This window comes from Varanus komodoensis, unplaced genomic scaffold (assembly GCF_004798865.1).
Source record: "Varanus komodoensis strain SLA01 unplaced genomic scaffold, ASM479886v1 scaffold428, whole genome shotgun sequence".
In the NCBI taxonomy this organism is placed as follows: Eukaryota; Metazoa; Chordata; class Lepidosauria; order Squamata; family Varanidae; genus Varanus; species Varanus komodoensis.
Genome location: NW_025335983.1, coordinates 26,193 through 41,607, shown reverse-complemented (window position 1 = coordinate 41,607; position 15,415 = coordinate 26,193). Strand labels below are relative to the sequence as shown.

At 39.1% G+C, this 15,415-nt stretch overlaps 1 protein-coding gene across 1 annotated transcript; it reads left to right on the top strand.

Moving 5' to 3' along the window:
* Window positions 1–6,936: 6,936 nt before the first annotated feature.
* Window positions 6,937–15,209, top strand: LOC123030158 (vomeronasal type-2 receptor 26-like). Its single transcript, XM_044443812.1, has 6 exons — window positions 6,937–7,112; window positions 8,520–8,811; window positions 10,128–10,991; window positions 11,786–12,013; window positions 12,747–12,873; window positions 14,308–15,209. Exons 1-6 carry the CDS (start codon window positions 6,937–6,939, stop codon window positions 15,207–15,209), a joined length of 2,589 nt encoding a protein of 862 aa, XP_044299747.1.
* Window positions 15,210–15,415: the final 206 nt, after the last annotated feature.

The following is a 15,415-nucleotide window of genomic DNA, read 5'->3' as shown; positions in this document are numbered from 1 at the left end:
TGGTCTTCTATGGAGAAGCAGATTCTGTCATATTTTTGAGATTGGTCTTGTATCTACCAGAAATAGAGGACACAGTACAAAAGCCAAAAGGCAAAGTCTGGATTCTGACAGCCCAGATGGAATTCAAATCACTTGTTTTCCAAAGGTACTGGGATATACAAGTCCTCCATGGTGCTCTATCCTTTGCAATGCACTCCAATGACCTAGCGGGGTTCAAAGAATTTCTTCAAGGAAGAACCCCTTCCAGTGCAAAAGGAGATGGTTTTATCAGAGATTTCTGGGAGCAGGCATTTGGCTGCCTATTTCCAAACTCTTCGTATTTTCAAACTCTGGGCAAGGCAGAGGATATCTGCACTGGAGAGGAGAGGCTGGAAAGCCTCTCTAGGACATTTTTTGAAATGAGCATGACTGGTCACAGCTACAGTATTTACAATAGTGTCCATGCCGTGGCCCATGCTTTACATGCCATGATTTCATCCAGATCAAAACTCAGAACATTGGTGGAAGGAGAACAAAGGATACTCCAGACCAATCTTCCATGGCAGGTAAATCCTGTGAAACATGTACCCTCCCCTTTATATTGGAAGATTTTTAAAAAATATTAAAGTACTAAGTGGTAACTGCATTTTTAAAGGGAAAAAGAACATATAACTTCCTTTAAACGAATTCCTTTAAGTAAGCAATGCATTTAGCAAGGAATAACAGGCTACCCATCATCTGTCAATATATTTTGTGCAGAAGGTACAACAATTCAGCAAAGAGTAATTTTGAAATTGTTTATGACTTTTGGTATGCAAATGTTTTATATATTAGTTTATATTGCAAGAGTCGTGTTTATAGTTTTTTAAAATTAGAATGCATCATATGTTTCAATTGCCTTAACAAAAAAAAATTCTCTTGACAAGTGCTTGGATCACCAGTATTTTGGGAAATTAATCTTGCAACTGTTTAGGTGATGCATATCCCGATTCATACTCTTGTATAACGTTCTCAGGTATCGGCCATTATTTCTTTTCCAGTCCAGCATATAATTGAGCAGACAGGCCATTTCATCCTGTTAATTTTCTTGTATGTTATCTACTTTCCTACTCTATTACCTTCATCCCTTTGACTTCTGAAAGAGATCAGGAAAATAATCAGGAAAAACTGTGCATATGGAACAATTGTAAGGGCATACTTGCAAAAATTACTAAAAAAAGATAATAGAAAATAACTCCAACTATACACTTCTGAGACAATGAGACATGAGTGACAGTCCTTGTAGAGTGACATTTTGGCATTGTCGGAAAGACAGTTACTAGATACTCATTGGAGTTGGTTGCATTGTTGGAGTGTCACTCAGAGGAAATGGTTGTGATGTCAGATCAAGAAAATTAAGCAACTTGTTCCCACTCTTACCAGATAGTTTTGTAAACAGCTGTGGTACCCAATGATAAAAACAAATCTACTGCATTTGGATGGCACAACAAGCCATCAAAGCTGAAAATAACTCTAAAACAAGCTATTGGTTGTGCATGACTTGTTTCTGAAAATTAAGCCATGCTATAAAAAATGCTTGGTTTTTGTTGACATGACAACCCACCGTGGTTGGCTGCCCATGGTGGGTTATCATGTTGGTTGAAACCCAGTCATTCTGTTCAGCCTGCAAATACTCTGTACATTATTTCTTAAGGATGGAAGATTGTGTGGGTATTATTATCTCTTGGAATCTGGCCAGCAATTCATTGAAAATTGATTGAGACTTCTGAAATAATTTAGCTTGAATTTAAGTGTGTTAAGGGTGTTTGGACTTGTCTCTGATGTTTCAGATATGGTTTTATCCATACAGCTATTTTATTCCAGAAGATGGTTATATCCTGGCTGTTTATTTAAATTGTTTTCTAATTGTCTCTGTTTTCTATTTAATCCAGCTCCACCACTTTCTGAAACAAGTTTCATTTAACAACAGTGCTGGTGATGAAATTTCTTTTGACCAGGACAGGGTCCTAATAGCAGGATTTGATGTGATCAACTGGGTCACTTTCCCAAATCAATCTTTCATTAGAGTAAAAGTTGGAAAGATGGATCACCACATTCCTCCAAAACAAGCATTTTCCATTCATGAAAAGGCAATTGTATGGCACAGCTAGTTTAACCAGGTGCGACTTGAATGCAACTTCTTCAAAGGTATTAATATTTTGAGTTGGCACTGAAAGACTGAGCCAAACAAAACAAAACACCAAATAGTCTGATTTGAGCCCATATCATGATTGCTTTTTTTTTTACTTGTATCAATATGTATTTTAGTGCTTACTCTTCCAAGTGTACAGATCAGCTCAGTGTATCTTTGAATTGTGTACACTGTTCCGCACCTGAGTAAAGTATATTTGTTTGCATTTTCTAAATGTGGAAATTAATTTGTACTTTGTTTCCAAGTTCATGTTCAGTCTGGGCAGTACAAACTGGAAAAATACTGCTTTTAAAAATGAGCTAAGACAAATTCCTCATAAACCCTAAACACATTTTTTTTCCTTGAAGCTCAGGGGATAAAGGGCCATATCCAGTTCCAAGAAAGGAACAGAGTAGTGCTATTTCAAAATATGACCTCCATTTTCCTGAGACTTTTCTTCAACCATGAAAGGGGTTTGTTTTTATCTGCCACACTTCGTGTGCATTCTATTTGGCAGTGTTTACAGTCTTGACCTTGTCTCCTTGAAGTGGCCAGGGAAACTCTCTGTATATGTGCACATTCACATCTGTTCTTTTACTCATCTTTCCATTACTTTGCAGCCTTCTCAGTTTCCAACAATTCCTAGTTAAACAATGGGAAAAAATAGAGCTGAATGAGGAGTTATCTCAGCACACCTGCACGTTAGAGAAGTGACTGTAGAACAATGCCTTTAAGAGATATTCCTCTTAGCCATCTCATAAGTAAGCACCAGAATAAAGACCCTATCCATCAACATTTCCCTGAAATGTTCTTTTCTTTGAATTATTAAGAAAATCTCTTTCAAATTAAATAAAAATAGTTGGAATGGAATAATTGAAAGCTAATGTGGAATAATAGTTTTTGGACACAAGCATAAATAAGGTTATTTAGGGATTTGGAGACATATCTTGCACAACACATGATGATCAAGAAAATTGCATGCTTTGTTTGGTAATACCTTTGCTCCTTTCTTCATTTTTCCACCTTACAGCTTTCATGTAAGGTTGCCAGAAACACATAGTCTGAAATGTTATAAATTAAGTTTGGACACACAAATGAAACTATCAGTGAAGCAGCCTGCAATTATTAGATTACATGTCCAGGAGGGGATGCCAAAATGGGTAATTCTGATACCAGAAACCATAGTGCGGCATCCTTGTAAATTTATTTATTTGATTTTTATCTTTTCCCATTAGCCATAAGGCTCTCTGGGTGGATTACAAAGTTAATTCTTATTCAGTGTTCATATTTTCCATATAGCATGATAGTACCCTTTGAATAATCTCAAGTAAAACTACTCAACATGCAAGCAGTAAGACCTAACAATGACTCTGTCTCCAGTCTCACTTGGGAAAGGAGAACCCTTGGACAAATAGATTTCAGCCACAGGTTCTCAATGTATAATTTATAAACTCAACAATGTATTCCACTTTTGTGTCTAAACCATATGGAGTCTAAATTCTCATTAATGGGATCCCATGTTTATGCAATCCAGTGTGCTAAGCGATTAGCAACTTTTGCAACATTTATCACAGAAAAACTAAACTCTGTCATGCTTTCCATGATGCTAAATTATCTAGAAATATCTCATTCCATTCCAGTTTCTCTTGTACCTTAAGGATCCCAAGCATATTCTTCTGAAGATTAACATTATCTTCTTTCATTCCTGGATTAGGCACAACCCATCTCTGTATGTAATGAGTACTGCCATCCTGGTTCCAGCAAGCAAAAGAAGGAAGGGGAGCCATTCTGCTGCTATGATTGCANCCCATGCCCAGAAGGGAAGATCTCTGACTGCAATGGTGAGATTCCTGATGTAGAAGTTTAATTAGAAAAGTTGAGTGTAACTGAGAACAAATACTTGATCATTATCTTCATGTGTGATCTTTCATGAACTTTTTTCATTGTTCAAGAACAATACTGAAGATGTGTACACATGAGAAAGTGGCATAGATCTGAAATAGAGTGCTTCAATGATACCTAATAATAAGTAATAGGCCAATGGTGCTATTAATGTGTTCTTTTTGTTTTCTTTAGTTTTTAAAAACGTGCAGTCAAAATTGTATCCTTTTCTGTGCCCATAGAAAGACAACCAGGGCTTGTATTTCCATGTAGGAGAACCTACATTAATGCAGATGCCACCCCTAGATTCAGCTAACCAATTATTAGCTTGGGAATGCTCCCAAACAAGCATTATTGAGAGAACAGGTAACTCTGTAAGCTCTTTCGACCTACTTAAATAATTCAGAAGTAACTATCTCCCTCTCCTCTCCTCTCCTCTCCTCTCCTCTCCTCTCCTCTCCCCTCTTCACCCCGCCCCTCCCCTCCCCTCCCCTCTCTTTTCAGATATGACCGACTGTTTTCCATGCCAAGGAGATCATTATCCAAATAAGAATAAAAATGCATGCCTTCCCAAAACTGTAACGTTCTTGTCCTATGATGAACCTTTGGGGATTGGTGTATGTGTTGCTGCTTTTTCATGTGCTTTCATAACAGCCTTGGTATTAGGGATATTTATGAAGCACCATGATACTCCCATAGTCAAAGCTAACAACAGGAAACTCACCTACAGTCTCCTTATCTCCCTCTTTCTCTGCTTCCTTTGTGCATTCCTATTTATTGGCCAGCCTAATTGGATGACATGTCTCCTTCGACAAACTGCTTTTGGCATGATATTCTCAATGGCTGTTTCTTGTGTGTTTGCAAAAACCATGACTGTGGTTCTGGCTTTCATGGCTACTAAACCAGGATCTAGGATGAGGAAGTGGGTTGGGAAAAGATTATCCATCCCTGTTGTTCTTTCTTGCTCCTTTATTGAAGCCGGAATTTGTATGATATGGTTGGCAACCTCACCACCATTCCCAGTTGTTGACAAACATTCCATGACTAATGAAATTTTATTAGAATGCAACGAGGGCTCCGATGCAATGTTTTACAATGTTCTGGGCTACATGGGTTTCCTGGCTCTTGCCAGTTTCATTCTGGCTTTCCTTGCCAGGAAATTGCCAGACAGTTTCAATGAAGCCAAGTTTATAACTTTCAGTATGTTAGTGTTTTGCTGTGTCTGGGTATCCTTTGTGCCAACCTACCTGAGCACCAAGGGAAAACACATGGTAGCTGTGGAGATCTTCTCCATCTTGGCATCTGGTAGTGGGCTGCTCGGCTGCATATTTTTTCCCAAATGTTACATTATTATGCTAAAGCCTGAACTGAACAAAAGAGAACAACTAATGAGGAAACCTTTAAAAGTATAAGTAGTTTTCTGGTGTAACTTACACACAGGATTTTCCCCAAACCTCTCCTTAGCTTATTCACATTGTTCACCCAAAAGCCTACATTTTAATCTATGCAAAAGACAAGCTGTTCTTGAAAGAGTTGTCTGTCTTTATGAATGACATCTTGGGATATCTGTTTTAATTTTTTATTCAATTTATTAATTCTGAAATTAAACAGCAATGCATAAGTGGCATATTCTAATCACAACAATTTATATTAACTGCTGCATGGATAATTTCATTATAGTCATTTCTAAAGAGACACAACACATATAAAGGAAAGGAAAGATAAAGTGTTCTCTTCAAGGGTTAGAAGTTATTCAGTGGACACTTCAGTGTATTCAAAGGGATTTAATAAAATATCAGACTAAAAGAATCTCTAAATTGGACATTTCACCACATTATATGGACTATTTACACTGGGAAATATCCATTAATTGTTGCCACATGGCAACTGGCTCACAGCATCCAGGGTGTCTAGTCTTTCTTCAGCCTCTCTTTTTTTGGGAGCAAGGGTAGTTAGCCTGGACAAGCATTCTCATGTGATGCCTGATGTGTCATGGATACTGACTCAGATTCAGAATGTGAGGAATGCCTCAGTGAGATTGGGAAGGATGGGTTGGTGTAAGATCATGGGATGCAACAGTAGGAGGAGTAGGAGGGGATGTTTATCTCAAGGCCAGCTGCTTTGCTCTGCTGGATCTTTTCTGGCAATGACTCAGGGAAACCATCAGTGGAAGGGACTGTTGAGGATGAGGAGCTCTCAGCCACGGCCCAGGCCCTCTGCTCTGAGCTGGACCCCATGGCGAGGCACCAGGAGTGGTGAGAAGTGCAATTAAATGAGCAGCAAGCAGAGAGGAGACATGCTTGCTTTCAGAGAGTCCCTCCCAAAGGGATGGGGTGCAAAAAGTTCCATAAGGAGAATTTCAGATCATGTGTTTATTTTCTTTGGAACATGCATCTTTCTCAAGTAGACAGCCCTTGTGAAGAATGGCTTGCATTTCCTTGGTGGAACCAGGTCTTGCCTGTCGTCCTCTTTGTCTTGCTCCTCAGTGCTAATAAATTAATTGGAGATAGTACATCTGCTCAAATATAATCAAGGTAACTCTTTCAAGGAATCCCAAAGAGAATATAGTACTTTGAGTCCCCTGTAATTACCCCTGTAATTTGGAAGCCTACAAAACCCCATTGTTCTTTAGCAGCCAATAACAAAACTAATAAAAAGTCTGTGAATGATGACCACAGTTCATCATTCATCCTATCTCCCTTCCATCCAATTCAGAAGAATTTGGGAAAAGGTTTAGAGAGAAACAGGGCTTCATTACTTCAATCCTTGATGTTTCACATTTTAAACTGCAGTGCTGGGGCCCATGGAGATAGTTCATCTTCAAATAAGGACAACTGGATCCAGTGTTAACACATATACTGAGAATGAGTGCCTTAGTGATCATGTCAGTGGCACTGCTTCCCCACATGGTTTGTAAAACTCATGCTGCTAAATGTGGGATTCCAGATCCTTATCACATTCTTCATGAGTATTATAAACCAGGGCAGACAATCATTGGTGGAGTTGTTTCACAGAGCTTCATCCTCTCCAGTCCCAAAGACTTTCAAGAACAACCTCCTGAGAAATCATCTGAAGATCCCATGTAAGTTGTCTATAGTTTACCTTTCAACCATGTTCTCTAACATGCCAATTGTATGGTCAAATCTGAGCTTGACTGGAATTGCCATGGCACCATCTCCATCTCTGTTCACTTCTCCCCATTACCTTCATTTAGAATATTTCACAAATGCACCAGAAGTTTGTTTTACAGTTGACCCACCTAATTGATAAGGTGCAATGCTCCTTTAGATGCCATGTACATAAAAGCCATGACAATAGGAAGTTATGAAATTGCATGGAGTTCACATGCTTGGACTGGGACTGGAAGTAGCCAGCAGGCTGAGACCTATTAGGCTGTTGTATTGTAATGGAGATGAAGTGGATATGCAAATAACATGTACAGAAAACAGGTGCTTTAACTTACACAAACGGATAATTAGAATACATTGAGAATCTGACATATTATTTTGCTTATGATTATTAAGCAATTGCTTTTGATTATCATTGTGATTCATTAGCATTTGCTTTCTTCTACTTTTCTTTCTTTCCTCTGCTCATTTCTTTTTCATACAGTTTGCCATAGTGTTGACCAACATCTGATGTTAGGCACCATCTTTTCTTTCTATTCACACACATTGTTCCCTCATATTCAGCATATTAAATATACAAGACATATCAATCAACACAATAATGCACATCCACTTTTAAGCTCTATATTCCAAAGTAATACATATGTTCTATATTCTTAGAGTACCTGCATTTCAATGAATTCAATCTTTTCAAGAAATGTGCAGACAAAGCACTGTCTTTCCCACTTTCATTGCCCATGGGAGCTCCATGGCCATGCTTTTAAAGTTGTTACAGCCTGAAGCAGTTTACATTGAGGTTGCTTTCATATATTGCCACATTTGAATAAGATAGTTTTTGTATTTGCAGCTAAAGTACACAGAGTTCTGCAATGGCTTTGTCTGAGAATGTGTACACTGATAATTTTAGAATATGAAAATTACTCCAGCTTTCATGTAAAAAGTATTAGTTTTTACTTCTTTTAGTTTCTTGTCTAGTACAACCTGATCTATTTCACCTGCTTAAGAGGGTTGTTCATCTAGTGGTATAATGGGGAAATTATGTCCTGCTTGAACTGAATTGCTCTAAGAGATACAATTCTTGTTTGTTTGGTCTCTTTGTCCCAGTCAAATTGTGTTACACACAAGATTAATGTTTATCTGTAATGCCTACAATCCAACAAGGTTGGATAAACAAGTAGCAAGTGCTGCTGAAGTGTCAAGTTTCTTTTCAATTTGAAACTTGAAAACATTAAGTCCAGCATTAAATGGAATGAAATTCATCAGTTAATGGCCACAGAAGTAATAGTGAGCCAAGAAGAAAACATAATATTACACCATGTGGAGCAAACTTGTAAAACATGAATATGCACACCTTTTTGTAGTGTAGTGCCTAAGAACTACCAGCACATTCTTGCCTTGTTATTTGCTGTAAAGGAGATCAATGAAAATCCTGAGATCTTGCCAAATGTCACCTTGGGATTCCAAATTTATGACATTTATTCTGATGCTGAAATGACCTATCGTGGCACAATGCAACTTATTTCAACAAAGAACAGATTTGTCCCCAATTTCAAGTGTGACATCCAGGACAATCTGATTGCAATCATTGGGGCACTTCGTTCAGATGCAACCCACCAGATAGCAAACATCTTGGGTATCTACAGAATTCCACAGGTAGGAGATATATGGTCAGTACAGAAAAGCAAGTATTTGTGCACATTTTCCCCCAGCTGTGGTTTTACATTTCAAAAATAAGTAGACATGACTATGTGTGTGAATGCCATATCCAAATTAAGTAAATCAATATTCAGTATTAGTTGATAGTAATTATTTCATAGTAAAGGAAGAACATCCTGCTTTTCACTAAGATCATGCTAACCCCATGGATACATTCTGAATCTTGCTGAAAGTGGCACTTGAGAAAGAGGAGTAAGAACAAGCATGCACTGACTCACTGCTGCCAAAGAGAGCCTCTACAGTGTGAAAGGTCTCACCCTCTGGAGAACCCAGTTTTTCCAGGGTTCTGCATCATGCAGAAAACAGATAAAACAGGGTAGCAGCTGCAAAGTCTGGTCCTGAAAATGAGGAGGGTATAAAGAACAGTGATGGAAAGTTTGGAGTGTTTAATGTTCCTTCACCTCTTGTGTATTTGTGAGTAAGATCCCCACAATCAAAGATTAACTATGTTATATATATGCTATATGGAAATATATGCAGGTTGGAAACATGTCAAGAATCCATCTACTGATTCAGTGCCCATTCATTCTTCAGCTCTTCATGCTGAGCCCTCATTACTGGAGTAGAGGGAGACCCTTCGTTTGGGTTTGTTTCTCAATCTTTTCTCTTGAGAACGTCAAGGACCACATAGGTTGGCATGTTTTCATTCCATTTCTTTATCGTAACTTATCCTTACTTAAAGCTATTGTGGCAAAAATACTTTGTGTAATATGGGAACAAACTATATTACCTCAAGCAGGTTTGCTGGACTGGCCACTTTTTTTAAAGCACAAAAGGCTCTTATTTGGATTGGGCAAGCATCATTTTCTCATCAGTACACCCACCCATTGTACTAGCCCACCAGTGTGCTCTCAAAAGTCTAGTTTGCACTCCTAAAATGGAATAGAGGAGAAATATAAAATTTAATGATATTCAGAATGTGTAGCTTCTTCCACAAGCAAATAATACTATCTCATGTGTGTCAGGAGAAAAAAGAGGAGGGGAAAAAAAGGAAAAGAAAATAACAGCAGAGTGACAACTGGTCTTCTTCTCTACTTTTTCTGTAGAGAGTACATTGCCTTCCCCCACAAACATAGATGAAAGATAACAGTAGATTTTGGAGGAGAAATAATCCTTGTCAATTTGGTCCACTCAAAGTAGGGAATGGAGCTATTATCACATGCATAAATAATATACCAAAGTGCACTGCATTGTGCATATGCCTAAGTACATTTGAAATGCTTCTCTCTGCTCATCTTCAAACTTACCTTCAGCTCTCATATGGATCTACTCCAGGGAAAGCACATAGGAATGTATTCCTTACCTCCTATCAGATGGCACCAGATGATGGCCTTCAGTATATGGGGATTCTTCAGTTACTTCTCCATTTTAAGTGGATATGGATTGGATTCATTGCTGATGATCTAGAGAGTGGAGACATGTTTTTGAAGCTCATGCTTCCATTATTTTCCAAAAGTGGCATCTGTTTAGCTTTCGTAGAAGCATGTCCCAAATATGTGACTTACGACAATGACAAAGCAGATGTAATACAAAAAGGGATTGAAATGTATGCTAAACTCATGAGCAGCAGAGCCAATGCCTTGGTCTTCTATGCAGAAGCAGATTCTATCTTCTTTTTGAGATGGGTTCTGTTCTTACCTGAAATAGAAGATATGATCCAAAAGCAGAAAGGCAAAGTCTGGATTCTGACAGCTCAGATGGAATTCAAATCATTTGTCTTCCAAAGAGAGTGGGATATACAAGCCATCTGTGGTGCTATAACTCTTGCAATTCATTCTAATGAACTCCAAGGATTCAAAGAATTTATTCGAGGAAGAAACCCTGCCAGTGCAACAGGAGATAGTTTTATCAGGGACTTCTGGGAGCAGGCATTTGGCTGTGTCTTCCCAAACTCTGCCCTGGGTAAAGCAGAGGATGATATCTGCACTGGAGAGGAAAAGCTGGAAAACCTTTCTGGGGCATTTTTTGAAATGAATATGTCTGGCCACAGCTACAGTATTTACAATGCTGTCTATGCTGTGGCCCATGCCTTACATGCCATGCTTCTGTCCAGATCCAAAACCAAAAGAGTGGTGGAAGGAGAACGAAGGATACTTCAGACTAATCAGCCATGGCAGGTAAAACCTGTGAGAAAGACTTGGAGGTTATGCCATTTCCCTGTACATCCTTCCACTACTGCAAAGGTACAGAATATTAAACAGTTTAGGTGGAAGTGAATTTGAAGGCCATGGTCACCCATATCTGCTTGTTCATACTGTGATTCATACTCTGAATCAGCAACAGAGGCTCTGCTTGTGTGTCTACCTCTAAAAGCAACCAGAGTGCATGGAACTAGTGGCAATGCCTACTTGGTAGTGTCCCCCACAATCGACATCTGTCATACATCGTTACATGCTTTCAAAAAGCCCTAAACATTTCACTTATCACCTTGCTCAATTAAGTTTGTTGTGCTTCATTGTATCAAAGTGTTCTAGCTATTTTTATTTCATTCTTTTTATTGCAATTATTTTATTGTTCTTGAGCACAGTGAACTTGTGAGTCCTAGAAAGCCTCCTCAGATCCAAATAAGAATAGGAACACTTGCAATGGAAATGATAAAGGGATCTTTTCAAAGGTGGAGAGGCATAGAGTCCAATAGATCCTTAGTGCTCCAACCTCCTCCTCTTCCTTTTCAAAGTCCCAAAGCTAGGCTGCTGAAATCAGTGTCTGGTTCACTTGCAAAATGGGAAGTGCAGAAGTGAAGGTTTGTGCCACATGGAAAGCAAGGAGCAGGTCATTTCATAACAGAAACACTACCATAGAGAAGATAGCAAGCCATGTGAGATAAGTTAAATTGAAGAAGTGTGGGCTTAGCTTCCTGGTTTTCTGGTGTTATTTTTGTTACCCATTTGTGCTTTCCCATTCAATCTAGTTGCACCACTTTCTGAAACAAGTTTCATTTAACAACAGTGCTGGTGATGAAATTTCTTTTGACCAGAATGGAATATTAGTAGCAGGATTTGATGTGATCAACTGGGTCACATTCCTAAACCAATCTTTCATTAAAGTAAAAATTGGAAAGATGGATCACCATGTTCCTCCAGAGCAAGCATTTTCCATTAATGATAATGCAATTGTATGGCACAGCTGGTTTAACCAGGTAGGACTTACATGTGACATTTAATGATGTATCCAAATTTTGTATTAGGACTGAGATATTGCAAGATTCACACTATAGAGAAAAGAGCTACTCTCAGCAAGATTCCAGTTCTGAGGACTTCCCTTTTTCAACTCCAAATCATTTCCCATAATAGTTCCATGTTGCTGTTTTCCTTTCTCTTTTAAAATGTCAATAAAGGGAAAATGGAATAGAGATAGACAGACACATGATGGATGGATGGATGGATGAATGATAGGTGATTGATAGCTAACCTATGATAGAGGATATAATGTGTGGGTGAGAGAGAAGGAGAGAGAGAGTTTTGTATATCCATATCCGTGAAAGCAAATGGAGTGCTTATATATGCATCTATCTATCTATCTATCTATCTATCTATCTATCTATCTATCTATAGCACCTTTATATGCCATCCACTACCAAGGTCTCGGGATACAAGAGCTTTACAAGCTTTCTAGCTTTACACATAAGCTTCAACAACACAAACTAGATATTCAAATAATATTCCATCAAAAGGTGATGTCTATATGACAGTCATTTAAATATTAAAATTGTTGCAAGACTTTCAGTCCATTGTATTATAGGAAATGAACATTTATCTTTTCAATGTTGTGATGGCGATTTTTGTTTGGTTTTATTTTTTATTCTTTTGGGTTATACTACCCTAAGTATTTTAATCCGATTTTTACAACAACTTCTTTAATCATTGCTTTAGGTTCAGCCTACTTCTTTGTGTAATGACAAGTGCTATCCTGGTTTTAGCAAGAAAGGGAAGGAAGGGGAGCTATTCTGCTGCTATGATTGCATCCCATGCCCAGAAGGAAAAATATCTCAAGAGAAGGGTAAGAGTTCCTCTGTAGAGAGTAATTAAGGAAGTTGCATATAATTCACAGCAGGATTAATTCACATCAGCATGTCTGTTTCCTCATCACTTGAAATGTGTGCACTACACATGCAAAATTACACAGATTGGGAAGTGATCAGTCCCTAAATATTTGCGGTGATGCCACTAATAGGTGCATTTTTACATCATCACCATTTAACTGCTGCTGAGTGTCAGGGTCTGTGCAGCTCTGTGGCTCTCCCTGAGGGTCAGGATTGAAATGACCACCATAGTGATTACAAGATTAGGCACAGGCCCTTCCTGGACTCTCAGCCTGAGAGAACTGAGGGAAGAGCCTTATGGGAGCAAACTCTTTCCTCCAGAGGCTGCCTCAGCTATGTAGGTCTTCCTGCTAAGTGTTGCATAGCTCATTCCCTGCACCTTCCTGACCCTGACTGCATCCTTCTTTCCACCCTTTCTGCAGCTTCTGCCATTCCTGAAACTTGCCTGCTCCCTCCTCTGTTTGTTTTCCTGTTTCTTGACCTTTGACTTCCTCATGAGAATGTCCTGGCCTTGTCCTTATTTGTTCCAGAAGGCCTGTTTTTCAGCCATGCATCAGTCTCTGACTCATTGCCAGGTTCTGAAGAGTACTTGACCTGTCCGCTGCCCTGAAGCCTGATACCCTGGGTCCTGGCACTGAGGAAGTGCAATGAGGAAATGGAAAGGAGCTGGTGCAGCCCATAGTCTGTGTTCAGTCTAGAGCAGCACATAATCAGAAGACAGGGCCCACTCTTTTTTACGGTAGGGAAAGGATAGGGAAGCAAGCATTATATGATCATTTACTATGAAAACCCCTCTTTGCCACTGCTTGAAACTTTTAGCACCCCATGATGTCATCAGTAATCCTCACTATGATCCTGTAGGTACCTTCTGCATTTAATAATGTTTATCCTGAATGGGTTCTCAAATGTGAGAGTAGTACTTCCACAGTATTTGTCAGACTTATTCTGTATGGAAGCCACTTTCAAACTAAAACAATAGATCTAGAAATCAAGGGCAACCTTCCCATGAGGTGGTCAGGAAAGGGTCCCCACTCACAAGCCTACTCAGCCTGCCCCATGCCCCAAATGCTGCAACTGAAAGTGTCTCTGGAGTGACCTGTGTGATGCATCAGCTTGACATTCCAGAAAGGCTGGCACTGTAGAAGGCAGGAACTAAAGACAACCCCATCAGCCTCTCTTCTGCTGCCACTTTATGACCACCTCATTTTGAAGAAGGAACATGCCCCAATAGAGGCATTAATGGCAGCACAGAGACAGTGTGTGAGCAGCAAGACAAGATGTCTTAAGCACTGGGATATCTTCTTCCTCCCTTGCCCATGTTAAGTCCTTTATTGTGAAAGGAGCCACAGCTTTTCTTATATTTCTTTTTCTTTTCTTTTTCTTTTTTCCAGATACAGTTGAGTGTTCTCTCTGCCCAGAAGATCATTATCCAAACATGGACCACATTCTATGCCTTCCCAAACCTGTGATCTTTTTATCTTATGAGGAGCCTTTGGGGATCAGTTTAGCTGCCAGTGCACTTTCATTCTCTTTGACAACAGTTGTGGTGCTACACATGTTTCTGAAGCACCGCAACACTCCTGTTGTCAAAGCCAACAACAGGAATCTCACCTATACACTCCTCATCTCCCTCTTGCTCTGTTTCCTCTGTGCATTGCTATTCATTGGGAAACCTAACAGGGTGACATGTCTCCTCCGACAAAATATCTTTGGCATAATCTTCTCCATGGCTGTTTCTTGTGTGTTGGCCAAAACCATCACAGTGGTTTTGGCTTTCATGGTCACCAAGCCAGGATCCAGGATGAGGAGGTGGGTTGGGAAAAGGTTATCCACCTCTGTTGTTCTTTCTTGCTCCCTTATTCAAGGAGGACTTTGCATTGCGTGGCTGGCAACCTCTCCCCCATTCCCACATCTTGACATGCTTTCAAAAGATAACACAATTCTATTTGAATGTAATGAGGGCTCAGTGACCATGTTTTATTCTGTCTTAGGCTACATGGGTTTTCTGGCAATTGCCAGCTTCATTGTGGCTTTCCTGGCCAGGAAATTACCTGACAGTTTTAACGAAGCCAAATTTATCACTTTCAGCATGGTTATGTTTTGCAGTGTTTGGTTATCTTTTGTCCCAACATACCAGAGCACTGCAGGAAAATATGTGGTAGTTATGGAAATCTTCTCCATTTTAGCCTCGAGTGGTGGGCTCCTGAGCTGCATATTTTTACCCAAATGTTACATTATCATACTAAAACCTGAACTGAATAACAAAGAACAACTAATCAGAAGAAAATCTTGAAAGGTAGTATTACACGCATGATGCATGCTTTTTTTAAAAGCCTGTGATAGTCCATAGCTGTAAAAGAAAGCCCTTTCTCATAGAAATCCCAATTAAAAATATTTTTAAAATAATTTGGAGTGTATGATGTGCTTACAAAAATAGCTTTATTTAAATGACCTTCTTATGAAATGAAACTGCTACTCTTTAAATCCCACCTCAAGTTA